Source organism: Salvelinus namaycush, chromosome 1, assembly GCF_016432855.1.
Source record: "Salvelinus namaycush isolate Seneca chromosome 1, SaNama_1.0, whole genome shotgun sequence".
NCBI lineage: Eukaryota > Metazoa > Chordata > Actinopteri > Salmoniformes > Salmonidae > Salvelinus > Salvelinus namaycush.
The window spans coordinates 31,349,944-31,362,190 of NC_052307.1; the positions used below are offsets into that span (position 1 = coordinate 31,349,944).

General features: G+C 44.4%; 1 protein-coding gene across 2 annotated transcripts in view; it reads right to left on the reverse strand.

The window, feature by feature from the left end:
* Positions 1 to 459: 459 nt before the first annotated feature.
* The window catches only part of LOC120034295 (solute carrier family 23 member 2-like), a 58,842-nt gene continuing 47,054 nt past the window's right edge, over positions 460 to 12,247 (reverse strand). For both annotated transcript variants that reach the window (XM_038980914.1, XM_038980835.1), the window contains exons 6-15: positions 9,036 to 9,124; positions 8,376 to 8,446; positions 7,727 to 7,908; positions 6,894 to 7,014; positions 2,544 to 2,700; positions 2,232 to 2,379; positions 1,987 to 2,092; positions 1,540 to 1,807; positions 1,308 to 1,403; positions 460 to 1,103 (exon numbers count right to left, since the gene is read on the reverse strand). In XM_038980914.1, coding sequence (XP_038836842.1) covers positions 832 to 1,103; positions 1,308 to 1,403; positions 1,540 to 1,807; positions 1,987 to 2,092; positions 2,232 to 2,379; positions 2,544 to 2,700; positions 6,894 to 7,014; positions 7,727 to 7,908; positions 8,376 to 8,446; positions 9,036 to 9,124 — 1,510 coding nt within the window. In that variant the 3' untranslated portion in view covers positions 460 to 831. The remainder of the gene's footprint in view (positions 1,104 to 1,307; positions 1,404 to 1,539; positions 1,808 to 1,986; positions 2,093 to 2,231; positions 2,380 to 2,543; positions 2,701 to 6,893; positions 7,015 to 7,726; positions 7,909 to 8,375; positions 8,447 to 9,035; positions 9,125 to 12,247) is intronic.

Consider the following 12,247-nt stretch of genomic DNA (forward strand, 5'->3'; position numbering starts at 1 on the left):
GTGTGCTTGCCTGTGTGTGTGTGTGTGTGTGTGTACATTTAGTGTGCAGGCCAATTATTAGTCTAATGTCAATTTTCATAAAGCCTCAATTCCATCCAATCCCCTTTCAACAGGAGACTACATTTCCCATAACCACCTTGGGAAGTGTAGGTTTGCTAAACAGGGCTGACTGACCAGCTGCGTCTGATTCTCAATGGGTCTGTAAGGTGGCAATCATTCAGCTTTAAACTTTTGCCGTAAACGAGATACTGTCCATCCATCTGTCTGTCTGTCTCTGTCCATCTGTCCGGAAACAGGAAATGTGCCAGCGCAAGTGACACACTCAACCCCATCACAATGTCATGGGTGGGCGCACACACACACAGAGGCCACTGGGATTTTGGTTAAACAGCAGAGAACAAACCTTTTCTTACCATTCCCCTTGGAATGAACGTAGACAGATTGACTGATGTAGACAGGTTAACTGAGAAAATAAGTGTTAACTGAAGATCCAGAAGAAATAGTGCAATGGGGAGAGAGGGACCTCAGTAATGGGCTGTCTAAGGCATTCCTATGCTCTTTTGCTCACATACTAGACAGAGACAAGAGCATGTTGCAACTCCCTCTGAAACTTCATCTATAAGGACATCTGTTATTACATGCTCATGACACTGGTTATAACATGCTAATAACAGCATGAATAGGCCATTGACAGTGTTATACAGACACACATACAAGACAGGGTTGAGCATGTCACACTGCACTGACGCTACCCAAAATCCTCCACCCCTCCCTTCCTTCCATGGTACCAAACTCCATCTCTCTTCCCTCCAGCCCGGTTCTACCAGTCTGCTATACCCCGCTCTCCCCTGGTTCTGTGATTCCCTCCATCTCGGCTGCCTTCCCTGCCCCCCCCCGTCCCCCCCTAAGTCTGCAGGCCTTGCGGATCGCGCCCCACTGGTAGCCGCTGAAGGTGGGGCTGATGGGGAAGTACTGGAAGACGGTGTGGCGGCGCAGGAAGTCCATGCCGAACGGGAGGTCGTAGGTTCTCATCCCCTCCAGCTCCGCAGTACTGGGTCCCGACCCACGCTTCAACTTCCTGATCCCTCGCTCCTCCGGCGTACCTGACAGGAGGAAAGGAGAGAGGAAAGAGAGAGAAAAGAGGAAGACAGAGGATGAGGGGGTGAGCGATTGGAGAAGGGAACAGTTTGTGATATGCTTGTTCTATCTCAAAATGCACTCAAAATGATTGAGTACAGTAGTAGATTATTATTAGTAGTGTGATAGTTTAGTCTAACAGTGATAGTGGGATAGTACAGTCTACTCACCAGGGATAGTGTTGTCCAGCACAAATGCCACTGACCCCCCTACGAACATGGCTGTGGTCAGGAGGACGTTCAACACCTGGTCAATCGACACTATACCTGAGAGACAGAAAAGAGGGATAGAGAGAGAATGAGAGAGAGAGGGTTCAGAGACCTACCCAGCCATTTTAGATGTGTGAACACTGAAGGAGTAGGCCAATGAGCTAAATCTGTAGTCCACTTGTCCTCTACTCACCAGTGACCAGAGGGTTCTGTTTGAGGTAGCTGGGCAGCACCAGGCCAAAGAAGATGGAGAAGCCCAGAACAAAAAGGTTCCTGGAGGAGTTGAGGTCTACAAACTGCAGGTTGGACAATCCCACAGCTGTAATCATCCCAAACAGGGTACAGAACAGCGCCCCCAGGACAGGGTCAGGCAGGGAGGCGAACAACGCGCTGAATTTACCCACCAGCCCTAGCAGTAGCATCATAGCAGCACCGTATTGGATCACACGCCGGCTGCCCACCTGGAGGACCAATCAGAGAGCAGCAGGGAGTAAGAAAGCGAAGAATCAGGAAGAATAAAATAGTCCCACTCTACAGAGCAAATTAAATCCAAGCAGACTACTAGCCAATTAAAACAAACATTTAATATTTGAATAGAACTTGTAGTAGGACTCTGTGTATAGAAGTGTGTGATGGTTACCTTAGTGATGCCTAGCACGCCTATATTAGGACTGGAGGAAGTAGAGCCGTTTCCTGTCCCCATCAGCCCATCCAACACGCAGGAGAGACCTTCCATAAATATACCCCTACAGAGAGAAAAACAGAAAGAAAGAGAGTGAGCGAGAGACAGATCTCAATTCATGATTCAAACCATTCTGTCTGCGTGAGGTAAGCAGATTCTATGAGGTGCATTAGGCAAGGAGCTATGCAAGCAAGGTCAAGTACCTGTTGATGGCATGAATGGGGGGTGGGGGGGCACAGGAGAGGCGGGCACAGGCGTAGTAGTCTCCAATGGACTCAATGATGCTGGCGACCACGGCACTGAACATACCGATCACCCCCGCCGCTGTCACCGTAGGAACACCCCACTGAACTATGGGTAAAAAATAAAAATAAAAACACATCAACACATTGATGTAGAACAAACAACTCCAAAAGATTCTAGATTTGAGGAACCTACGAAGCTATTGGATGCTCTCATTCAGAGTTTGGGCTTAGCTAGGGGCGGGTTGAGCACCATAAGGAGTGGTAACTCACAGGGGTAGGGGATCTTGAACCAGGGTGCGGCTGCCAGTATCCCCTGGCGTGCGTCGGTGCGGGCGTAGTAACCGTACTTGTCTTTCTCCGGTGGGAAAACATTGGTTACGGTAAAGATAAAACAAATCAGCCATGACACCAGGATGGCCATGATGATCTGAGGAAGAGAGAAACACTAAGGGTCAAACATGACCCTCAAAACACACAGAGAATTACAGTATGTCCTGTTGAGTTACAGTGAAGAACACCATAATAAAACTGCAGAACTTCTATAGAATGCCCTTCAAACAGAGAGTGATGATGACTTTTTTCAATGTGGGAGTTGTGAGGTCACCAGTTCAAACTGTAACGAACAGATTGATAAAGAGTGGAACTTATAATCAGACAGGGAGAGAGTGATGAAGAGGACTTTATTAGAGTGGAGTCACCAATACAAGCGTCTGTCTACTGGTCTATTGGAGCAGCAGATATATGAGCCATCATGACATTAAATGACCAGCAGGGGGCACAGAGCAAATAAAATAAAATCTATTAGTCACATGGACCGAATACAGCAGGTGTAGACCTTACATTCTCACATAGGTGTTCCTTTTGTCCAGGTGGAAAAGGGTAGTGTGGAATGCAATAGAGATGGTGTCATCTGTGGATCTGTTGGGGTGGTATGCGAATTGGAGTGGGTCCAGGGTGTCTGGAAAGATGGTGTTGATGTGAACCATGACCAGCCTTTCAAAGCATTTCATGCTTAAAGGTGTGAGTGCTACGGGAGGGTAGTCATTTAGATAGGTTACCTTTGTGTTCTTGGGCACAGGATCTGCTTGAAACAAGTAGGTACAGTGCATTCGGAAATGATTAAGACCCCTCGACTTTTTCCACATTACAGCCTTTTTCTAAAATGGATGAAATCATATTTTTTTGTGTGCTGACTGTTGGAAAAGCATTCAAGGTGAAGCTGGTTGAGAGAATGCCAAGAGTGTGCAAAAGCTGTCATCAAGGCAAAGGGTGGCTACTTTGAAGAATATGAAATATATTTTGATTTAACACTTTTTTGGTTACTACATGATTCTACATGTGTTATTTCATAGTTTATGTATTCACTATTATTCTACAATGTAGGAAATAGTAAAAATAAAGAAAAACCCTTGAATAAGTAGGTGTGTCCAATGTTTTGACTAGTACTGTAAGTATTCAGACCCTTTGCTATGAGACTCGGATTTTAGCTTGGGTGCATCCTGTTTCCATCGATCATCCTTGAGATGTTTCTAAAACTTGATTGGAGACCACCTGTGGTGAAATCAATTGATTGCACATGATTTGGAAAGGCACACACCTGTCTAGGTTCCACAGTTGACAGTGCATGTCAGAGAAAAAAAACAAGCCATGAGGTTGAAGGGATTTTCTGTAGAGATCCGAGACAGGATTGTGTCGAGGCACAGATCTGAGGAAGGGTACGAAAAAATGTCTGCAGCATTGAAGGTCCCCAAGAACACAGTGGCCTCCATCATTCTTAAATGGAAGAAGTTTGGAACCACCCAGACTCTTCCTAGAGCTGGCCTCCCGGCCAAACTGAGCAATCGGGGAAAAGGGCCTTGGTCAGGGAGGTGAGCAAGAACCCGATGGTCACTCTGATAGAGCTCCAGAGTGCCTCTGTGGAGATGAGAGAACCTTCCAGAAGGACAACCATCTCTGCAGAATTCCACCAATCAGGCCTTTATGGTTGAGTGGCCAGACGGAAGCCATTCCTCAGTAAAAGGCACATACAGCCCTCTTGGAGTTTGCCGAAAGACACCTAAAGACTCTCAGACCATGAGAAAGAAGATTCTCTGGTCTGATGAAACCAAGATTAAACTCTTTGGCCTGGTGCAGCATGGTGGTAGCAACATCATGCTGTGGAGTTGTTTTTCAGCGGCAGGGACTGCGAGACTAGTCAGGATAGAGGGAAAGATGCACAGAGCAAGCGATTTTTGATGAAAACCTGCTCCACAGTGCTCAGGACCTCAGACTGGGGTGAAGATTCACCTTCCAACAGGACAACAACCCTAAGCACACAACCAAGACAACGCAGGAGTGGCTTCGGGACAAGTCTCTGAATGTCCTTGAGTGGCCCAGCCAGAGCCCGGACTTGAACACGATCGAACATCTCTGGAGAGACCTGAAAATAGCTGCGCGGCGACGCTCCCCATCCAACCTGACAGAGCTTGAGAGGATCTGCAGAGAAGAATGGGAGAAACTCCAAATATAGGTGTGCCAAGCTTGTAGTGTCATTGCCAAAGGTGCTTCAACAAAGTACTGAGTAAAGGGTCTGAATACTTATGTAAATGTGATATTTCTGTATTTTATTTTGAATACATTTGTTAATTTATAGAAACCTGTTTTTGCTTCATCATTATGGGGTATTGTGTGTAGATTGATGAGGGGGATCAACGATTTAATCCTTTTTAGAATAAGGCTGTAACGTTGCAAAATGTGGAAAAAGTCAAGGGGTCTGAATACTTTCGGAATGCACTGTATTACAGACAGGGTCAGGGAGAGGTTGGAAATGTCAGTAAAGACAATTGCCAGCTAGTCAGCACATGCTCTGAGTAAGCGTCCTGATAATCCATCTGGCCCTGAGGCCTCGTGAATGTTAACCTTTTTAAAGGGCTCACTCACATCGGCTACGGAGAGAGTGATCACACAGTCATCCAGAACAGCTGGTGCTCTTACACGTTGTTCCATTTTGCTTGCCTTGAAGTGAGCATAGAAATATATAGCCTGTCTGGTAGGCTTGCATTACTGGGCTGCCCACTCCTTGAAAGCGTCAACTCTTGTCTTTGGCTCAGTGCGGATGTTGCCTGTAATCCATGGCTTCTGGTTGGGATATGCACGTACGTATGGTCACTGTGGGGACAATGTAATCGATGCACTTATTTATGAAGCTAGTGACTGATGTGGTAAACTCCTCAATAGCGAAAGTCCTGTAGCTTAGCATCCGCTTCCTCAGACCACTTGCGTATTGAGTGAGTCACTGATTTCTCCTGTTTGAGTTTTTGCTTGTAAGCAGGAATCAAGAGGATAGAGTCATGGTCAGACCTCAAATGGAGGGAGAGCTTTGTATGCGCCTCTGTGTGTGGAGTAAAGCTGATCTAGAATTGTTTTCCCTCTAGTTGCACAGGTGACATGCTGGTAGAAATGAGGTAAAACTGATTTGAGTTTTCCTGCATTGAAATCACCGGCCTCTAGGAACGCCGCCTCTGGATGAGCATTTTCTTGTTTGCTTATGGCCCTATACAGCTAGTTGAGTGCGGTCTTAGTGTCAGCATCGGTTTGTGGTGGTAAATAAACAACTATGAAAAATATAGATGAAAACTTGAGTTAAATAGTTGTCTACAGTTTATCATGAGATATTCTAACAAGCGAGCAGAACCTTGAGACTTCCTTAATATAAGACATTGCACACCAGCTGTTGTTAACAAAGAGACACCCCTCCCACGGAGCTTACTGGACACTACCATTCTCTCCTGCCAATGCACAGAACACCCAGCTAACTGTATATTATCCATGTACTTGTTCAGCCATGACTCTGAGAAGCATAGGATATTATATTTCTTAACGTTTTGTTGATGTAATAGTCTCGAACTGAGCTCGTCCAGCTTATTCTCCAGTGATTGCACGTTTGCCAACAGAATGGAGGGTACAGGCGGTCTACAACACACAGGCCATGTCCGAATACCCGTTCATGCATACTAAATAGTAGGCCGTTTGGGTATGCAAAAACAGAAAGTTACGAATGGTAAGGAACAAGCACGATTGCGCATTAGATGACACCTTCTCAGTATGGATGAGTAGTATGTTGATATTTGTTGCTTACTGCATACGTTTTTACCAAACAGTATGTTCTAAATAGTATGTAGTGCGATTAGTAAACAGAATGCAGTTTTAGTAATTAGTAGGCTAAACAAATTTCACATACGGCCAGACAGACAGGCACACAGGAGATCTATATACAGCTCAGAACAGGAAAAAACAAAGACAGAGGGCACCTTTGGGGGCTGAATCATTTCAGATCTTATTAAGAGGAACGGGGGAGGAGGAAACAGGGGAGGTGAATAAGATTTGAACAGCAGGACTTGACAGGTAATGGGAGGATGGAAAGAGGTATCTAAAAGACGGAGAGAGATGGAGGAGTGTGTGCCCATTTATCTTACCTCACATGGCACTGTGATGGACTGGATCAATAAGCACACTCCAGGAAAGGGGATGTGTATCTAGGTGTGTATGCTCCTGCCAGTGTATTTCTCTGTGCATGCACATCTCTCTCTCTCTCTCTCTCTCTCTCTCTGTGTGTGTGTGCACATGTGTCAGGGTACTCACAGGGAACATCTTGAAGAGCTGTAATCTATAAGAGGTCCAACCTTTCTTAGCCTTGTAGATGGGCAGAGGAAGCTGTACGTTCCTCGCATACTGAGAGAACAACAACACCAGGAATATAGTCCTAGAGAGAGGGAGAGAGAGGACGAGCAAGAAATACAGAAGTCAGGGGTCAAGGAAAAGCAGTAAGCACACTTGCAAACATCCACTATCTGCTTTGATTTGTAGAACAGTTAAACATTTGTCAAGAGAACCAATAACCCGCCGTTGAAGACTGCTATAAAGACAGCCGGATCCAAAAGGTGTAATTCTCAAAAAATACATAATGAAATCAATTAATTGATAACTCAAAGAAGTTTACATAGCACAGAATCACAGATGTTACGTTGTTTGAGATGAGTCGCAAGACAAATTTTCGCGAAAGAGACAAAATAAATAAATGAATAACAATGTAGCAGACACAAACAATTACCAACAGTCCTTCTGAACCTAGGCCTAGAGGTCTCGGTCTGGAGCACTACGGGTTCCCACCTCCATTCCGCATGGGCGACTGCGTCTGCCGGCAATTCATTCTGATTGGCTATTTAATGGGCTGCTATGATAATTGATTGGCTAAGGATGCCTCTGTGGGGCGGGAGTCAGTCTTATAGGATAACAAAAGATCGATAAGATAAGAAATCATTTTACTTTCTGTTTTCACCTAAATTTGCCATGCATCATAACAAGACAAAGACAACAACAGACACTATAGGAAAACATATAGAGGGCTGGGGAATGTATAGGGGACTATACAAGTAGTCAGTCAGGAGAGATTAGAGCCACAGTATACTACTCACAGCATGGCGATGCCCCAGTGTTTCCCTGCTCTCTCCCCTGCAGCCTGGAAGCCAGACAGGCCGATGAGAGCCACAGTCGGGGTGATAGTTAGGGGCCCGATGTATTTCAACAAGAGCCCAGGGAGCCCCAGGAAGCCAATACACACCTCTATCAGAGACGACACAATGATAGCCCCCTGGATCTGGAGGGCAAAGAGACAGACTTTGGTACAGCCTTGATAGTCTATCGACGTCCTTGTCTCTAATTCTATTCATTGTGACATCGTGATTGAGTTACCGCCTCACACACGCATCAAAACAAGGTTACCAAACCCGCTTACACAAGCCTTATAAAAGGTTAATGTGAGTTAAAAGGCCTCTGTCACACGCACGCAAACACACAACGCACACGGCTAAAGGCTGAGTTACAGCAACAGGTCTAAACAAACATCATCATTTAGAACTCTTTCTACTCTACGTTTCAGTGTAGGCCCAGAGGGTATCACTGGGATGTGCTGACTATCTAACATGGGCTTTGAACAATACTGACACAGAACACAGGAGTAGACCTCTCTCTGTACACTATGCAGAGTAAAGATTGGATACTATAAAATATCCCCCATGTCTCCTGCTCTCTCCCCTTCCGTCTCGCATTTAATTTCTCTCTCACCTCTCGTATCCGGGGATGCCAGATGTGTTCAGTGTTGAGCAGCTCGGTCTCGTTGAACATGGAAGGAACCACTGACAAAGGGACGGAGAAAGTAACAGAGAGAAAGATGGAGTGAGGAAAAAAGAAAAGAAAACAGAAAGAACATAAAAGAATGCTTAAACACATATTTATCATTCTGTATTCGTCTGCGTCCTGGAAAAAACGTGTATCTCAAAAAAGTTAAAAGTCACGGTTTATTTTCTGATCTATCGCCATGGAGGTTCTCAAGTACTCTGGCTGACACCAGTTCTCAAATAGCCAGGCTAGTTCACAAGGCATTTTGTATTACTTTTGTTAGTTATACTTCCAGAGTAATGAAACTTTCATGGAACATGGAGGGGCATGACTACTATCGATTTAATTTACATTTAATAAAATCAAAATCTACAAAAAGCGAGATACAAGGTTTTTTCCAGGACACCGACGTTATAGATTAACACACTGGCACCGAACCTGGAAACCTCATCTGATGCCAACCTGAAAACCTCATCTGATGCCAACTGAGGTGCCAGTCAGCATTACTGATGCCAGCTCACGTGGGCAGGAGAGTGAGGGTGAGACCAGGTCATAATGAAGGCCCTCGTGGGGTGTGTGTACGTGTATATGCGTGTTTGTGTTTACCTGTAGCGTTGCACTTCCACTTGTCTAGTGACAGGATTGCTCTGGCGGGAGCCAGGAAGGCAAAGGCACTTGCCTGGAACAGAGGAAGTCTGGAACAACAACCACACACCAATACACACACTAAGCATCTTATTAACATCTTATTAGCTAAGTGACAACATACACACACACAAACCAATACACACACTAAGCATTGTATTATATTTTTAGCTAAGTGACAACACACATACACACACCAGCAACTCACTCAATTAGAACACACACACACACATTCCTCTAATACACACACTAAGCATATTTTTTTAAGTGATAGATGTGCTTTAGAATGAAAATAATAAATATGTTCGTTTCCTTGAATGCAGTTTATGGACAAGGAGTGACTGCAACCCACATGTAAAATTGCTGAAAACTATCACACTGTCAAACATTGTGTCAGTTAGTTGTAAAACAGTGTAAAGTCAGTTATCATAGTGTGTGTGATAATAGCTGTCATGATGGTTATGTGATGAATATGCAGGTGTTACGTAGCCCTTATGCTGTGGATTCAAGTAGTGTAACCAACAGTTCTCCTGTCTGTCCAATAGGTGTCACTAGTGAACACTGAGAAGCAGAGTCTACCCTGGCTAGGTAACAGCAACAGCATGGAAACTTACAGAGCTGTGGCTAGAATGGAGCAGGTGGTGGCTGAGAATTAGCATTCATTTGAATGCTGGCCAGTCAGTGTGCAGGTGGACATCATTATTAACTCTAATCAACAACCAGATTAATGAGATCAATAAACGATGAATAAGCATGGGACTGATATCCATGGAAATGTACAAGGCAGGTGAAATTAGCTATGTCAATAATGAATAAGAGGACAACTAGTAACCAGTCATGACAAATAAAAACATTTGCCTGTTAAATACCTTTAAAGGCTGTTCTGTATTTGAATGTTTGATATACATCAAATTAACTATCACTTTACTAACACTATTGTTATTACACTGAACAAAAATATAAAACGCAACATGTAAAGTGTTGGTCCCATGTTTTCATGAGCTGAAATAAAAGACCCCAGAAATGTTCCATACGCACAAAAAGCTTATTTCTCTCAAATTTTATGAACAAATTTGGTTTCATCCCTGTTAGTAACCATTTCTCCTTTGCCAAGATAATCCATCCACCAGACAGGTGTGGCATATCAAGAAGCTGATTAAACAGCATGATCATTACACAGGTGCACCATGTGCTGGGGACAATAAAGGGCCACTTTAAAATGTGAAGTTTTGTCACCCAACACAATACCACAGATGTCAAAACGTTTTGTGGGAGCGTCCAACTGGCATGATGACTGCAGGAATGCCCACCAGAGCGGTTGCCAGAGAATTGAATGTTAATTTCTCTACCATAAGCTACCTCCAATGTCGTTTTAGAGTATGGCGTCATGTGAGCGAGCGGCTTGCTGACGTCAACATTGTGAGGGCAGGCATAAGCTACGGACAACAAAGACATTTGCATTTTATTGATGTTATTTTTGAATGCACAGAGACACCGTGACGAGATCCTAAGACCCATTGTTGTGCCATTCATCTGCCGCCATCACCTCACGTTTAAGCATGATAATGCACGGCCCCATGATCTGTACACAATTCCTGGAAGCTGAAAATGTCCCAGTTCTTCCATGGCCTGCATTCTCAGACAGGTTGACCACTGAGCATGTTTGGGATGCTTTGTATCGACGTGTACAACAGCGTGTTCCAGTTCCTGTCAATATCCAGCAACTTTGCACAACCATTGAAGAGGAGTGGGACAACATTCCACAGGCCACAATCAATAGTCTGATAAACTCTAAGCGAAGGAGATGTGTCGCGCTGCATGAGGCAAATGGTGATCACACCCAGTACTGACTGGTTTTCTGATCCACACACCTACTTTTTTTTAAGGTATCTGTGACCAACAGATCATCTGTATTCTCAGTGATGTGAAATCCATAGATTAGGGACTAATTTATTTATTTCAATTGACTGATTTCCTAATATGAACTCAGTAAAACCTTTGAAATATTTGCATGTTCTGTTTATATTTTTGCTCAGTATATAATAGATTAGACTGAAAGTAGGCCATTTGAGTGTCATCTTCACTGACGTGTGTGTGGTGGGAGTGTGACAGATGGAGAGAGAGAGAACAAGAGAGAAAGGGGGAGAGATCGTGACAAACACAGACACCAATTTACCCAGCAGCACTCATCTACTTCAGAGGGTCACATGTTGTCCCCAGGTGGGACCAGCTGTGCACACACTGACATGCAAACACACACACCAGCGCTACACTCAGACAGGAACACTTTAGAAATACACTGGTAGGGGCACATGTCAGCACACACACAAACGAGTCACCTTTCCTAGAACAGTGTGTGTGCTCACTGATCTGACCTCACTGGACACTGTGACTCATCAAACACAGCCACTAGCACTCCTCACTACTCACTCTCCATTTCTCTTTGCGTCCCTTCCGCCCTCCCCTCATGCCTTTGTCGCCTCTTATCCATCTCTTCAGCCCTCAACCTCAGTCCGCCTTTCCCCCACCTCCCTCCACTCCCACCCTCTCCACGTTGCAGAGGTGACACAGATAGCTGTGATTTGTGACACAGAAATGACAGTCATTAGTGAAAAGATGGACGTCATTGACGTTTGATGAGTTGGCTACAGATTGTGTTGTGAGAGAGATACAATGGAGCAGAGAACAGCTCTCACTAACATCTTCTCAAATGCTTCTTTGAGTTCTCGCAGCCTGTGATAATGATCATTACATGGCACAGAAGTTTAAAGAAAAACTGATCGTGGCATTAGAGGTCTGTGCGGGACTGATTTATTTATCCCGCAGCTTTCATACCGCACCCGCCGCTCCCACTACAGCAAGAATTGGTCGCGAACCCAAACGCAGTACCACAATTTTATTTTAGGTGCATAGGCTATATCAAAATGGGCAAAAATAACCTAAGAAATACATAAATTAACACAATCTCAAGTGAACCATTATATTAGACTATCGGTATTACCAAGATATATCAGCCAATAGGCTAGACCTAGTTTTAATATAGCAGAGTTGGAGAGACTTGCATATTCTCTTGAGCTACGTTTTATAGCCTAACTTTTAGGAGTGGGACGATGTTCAGACGGAGACAATATGGGTGATCAATATTTATGTCTAGTCAATGTAGTAAACTATAG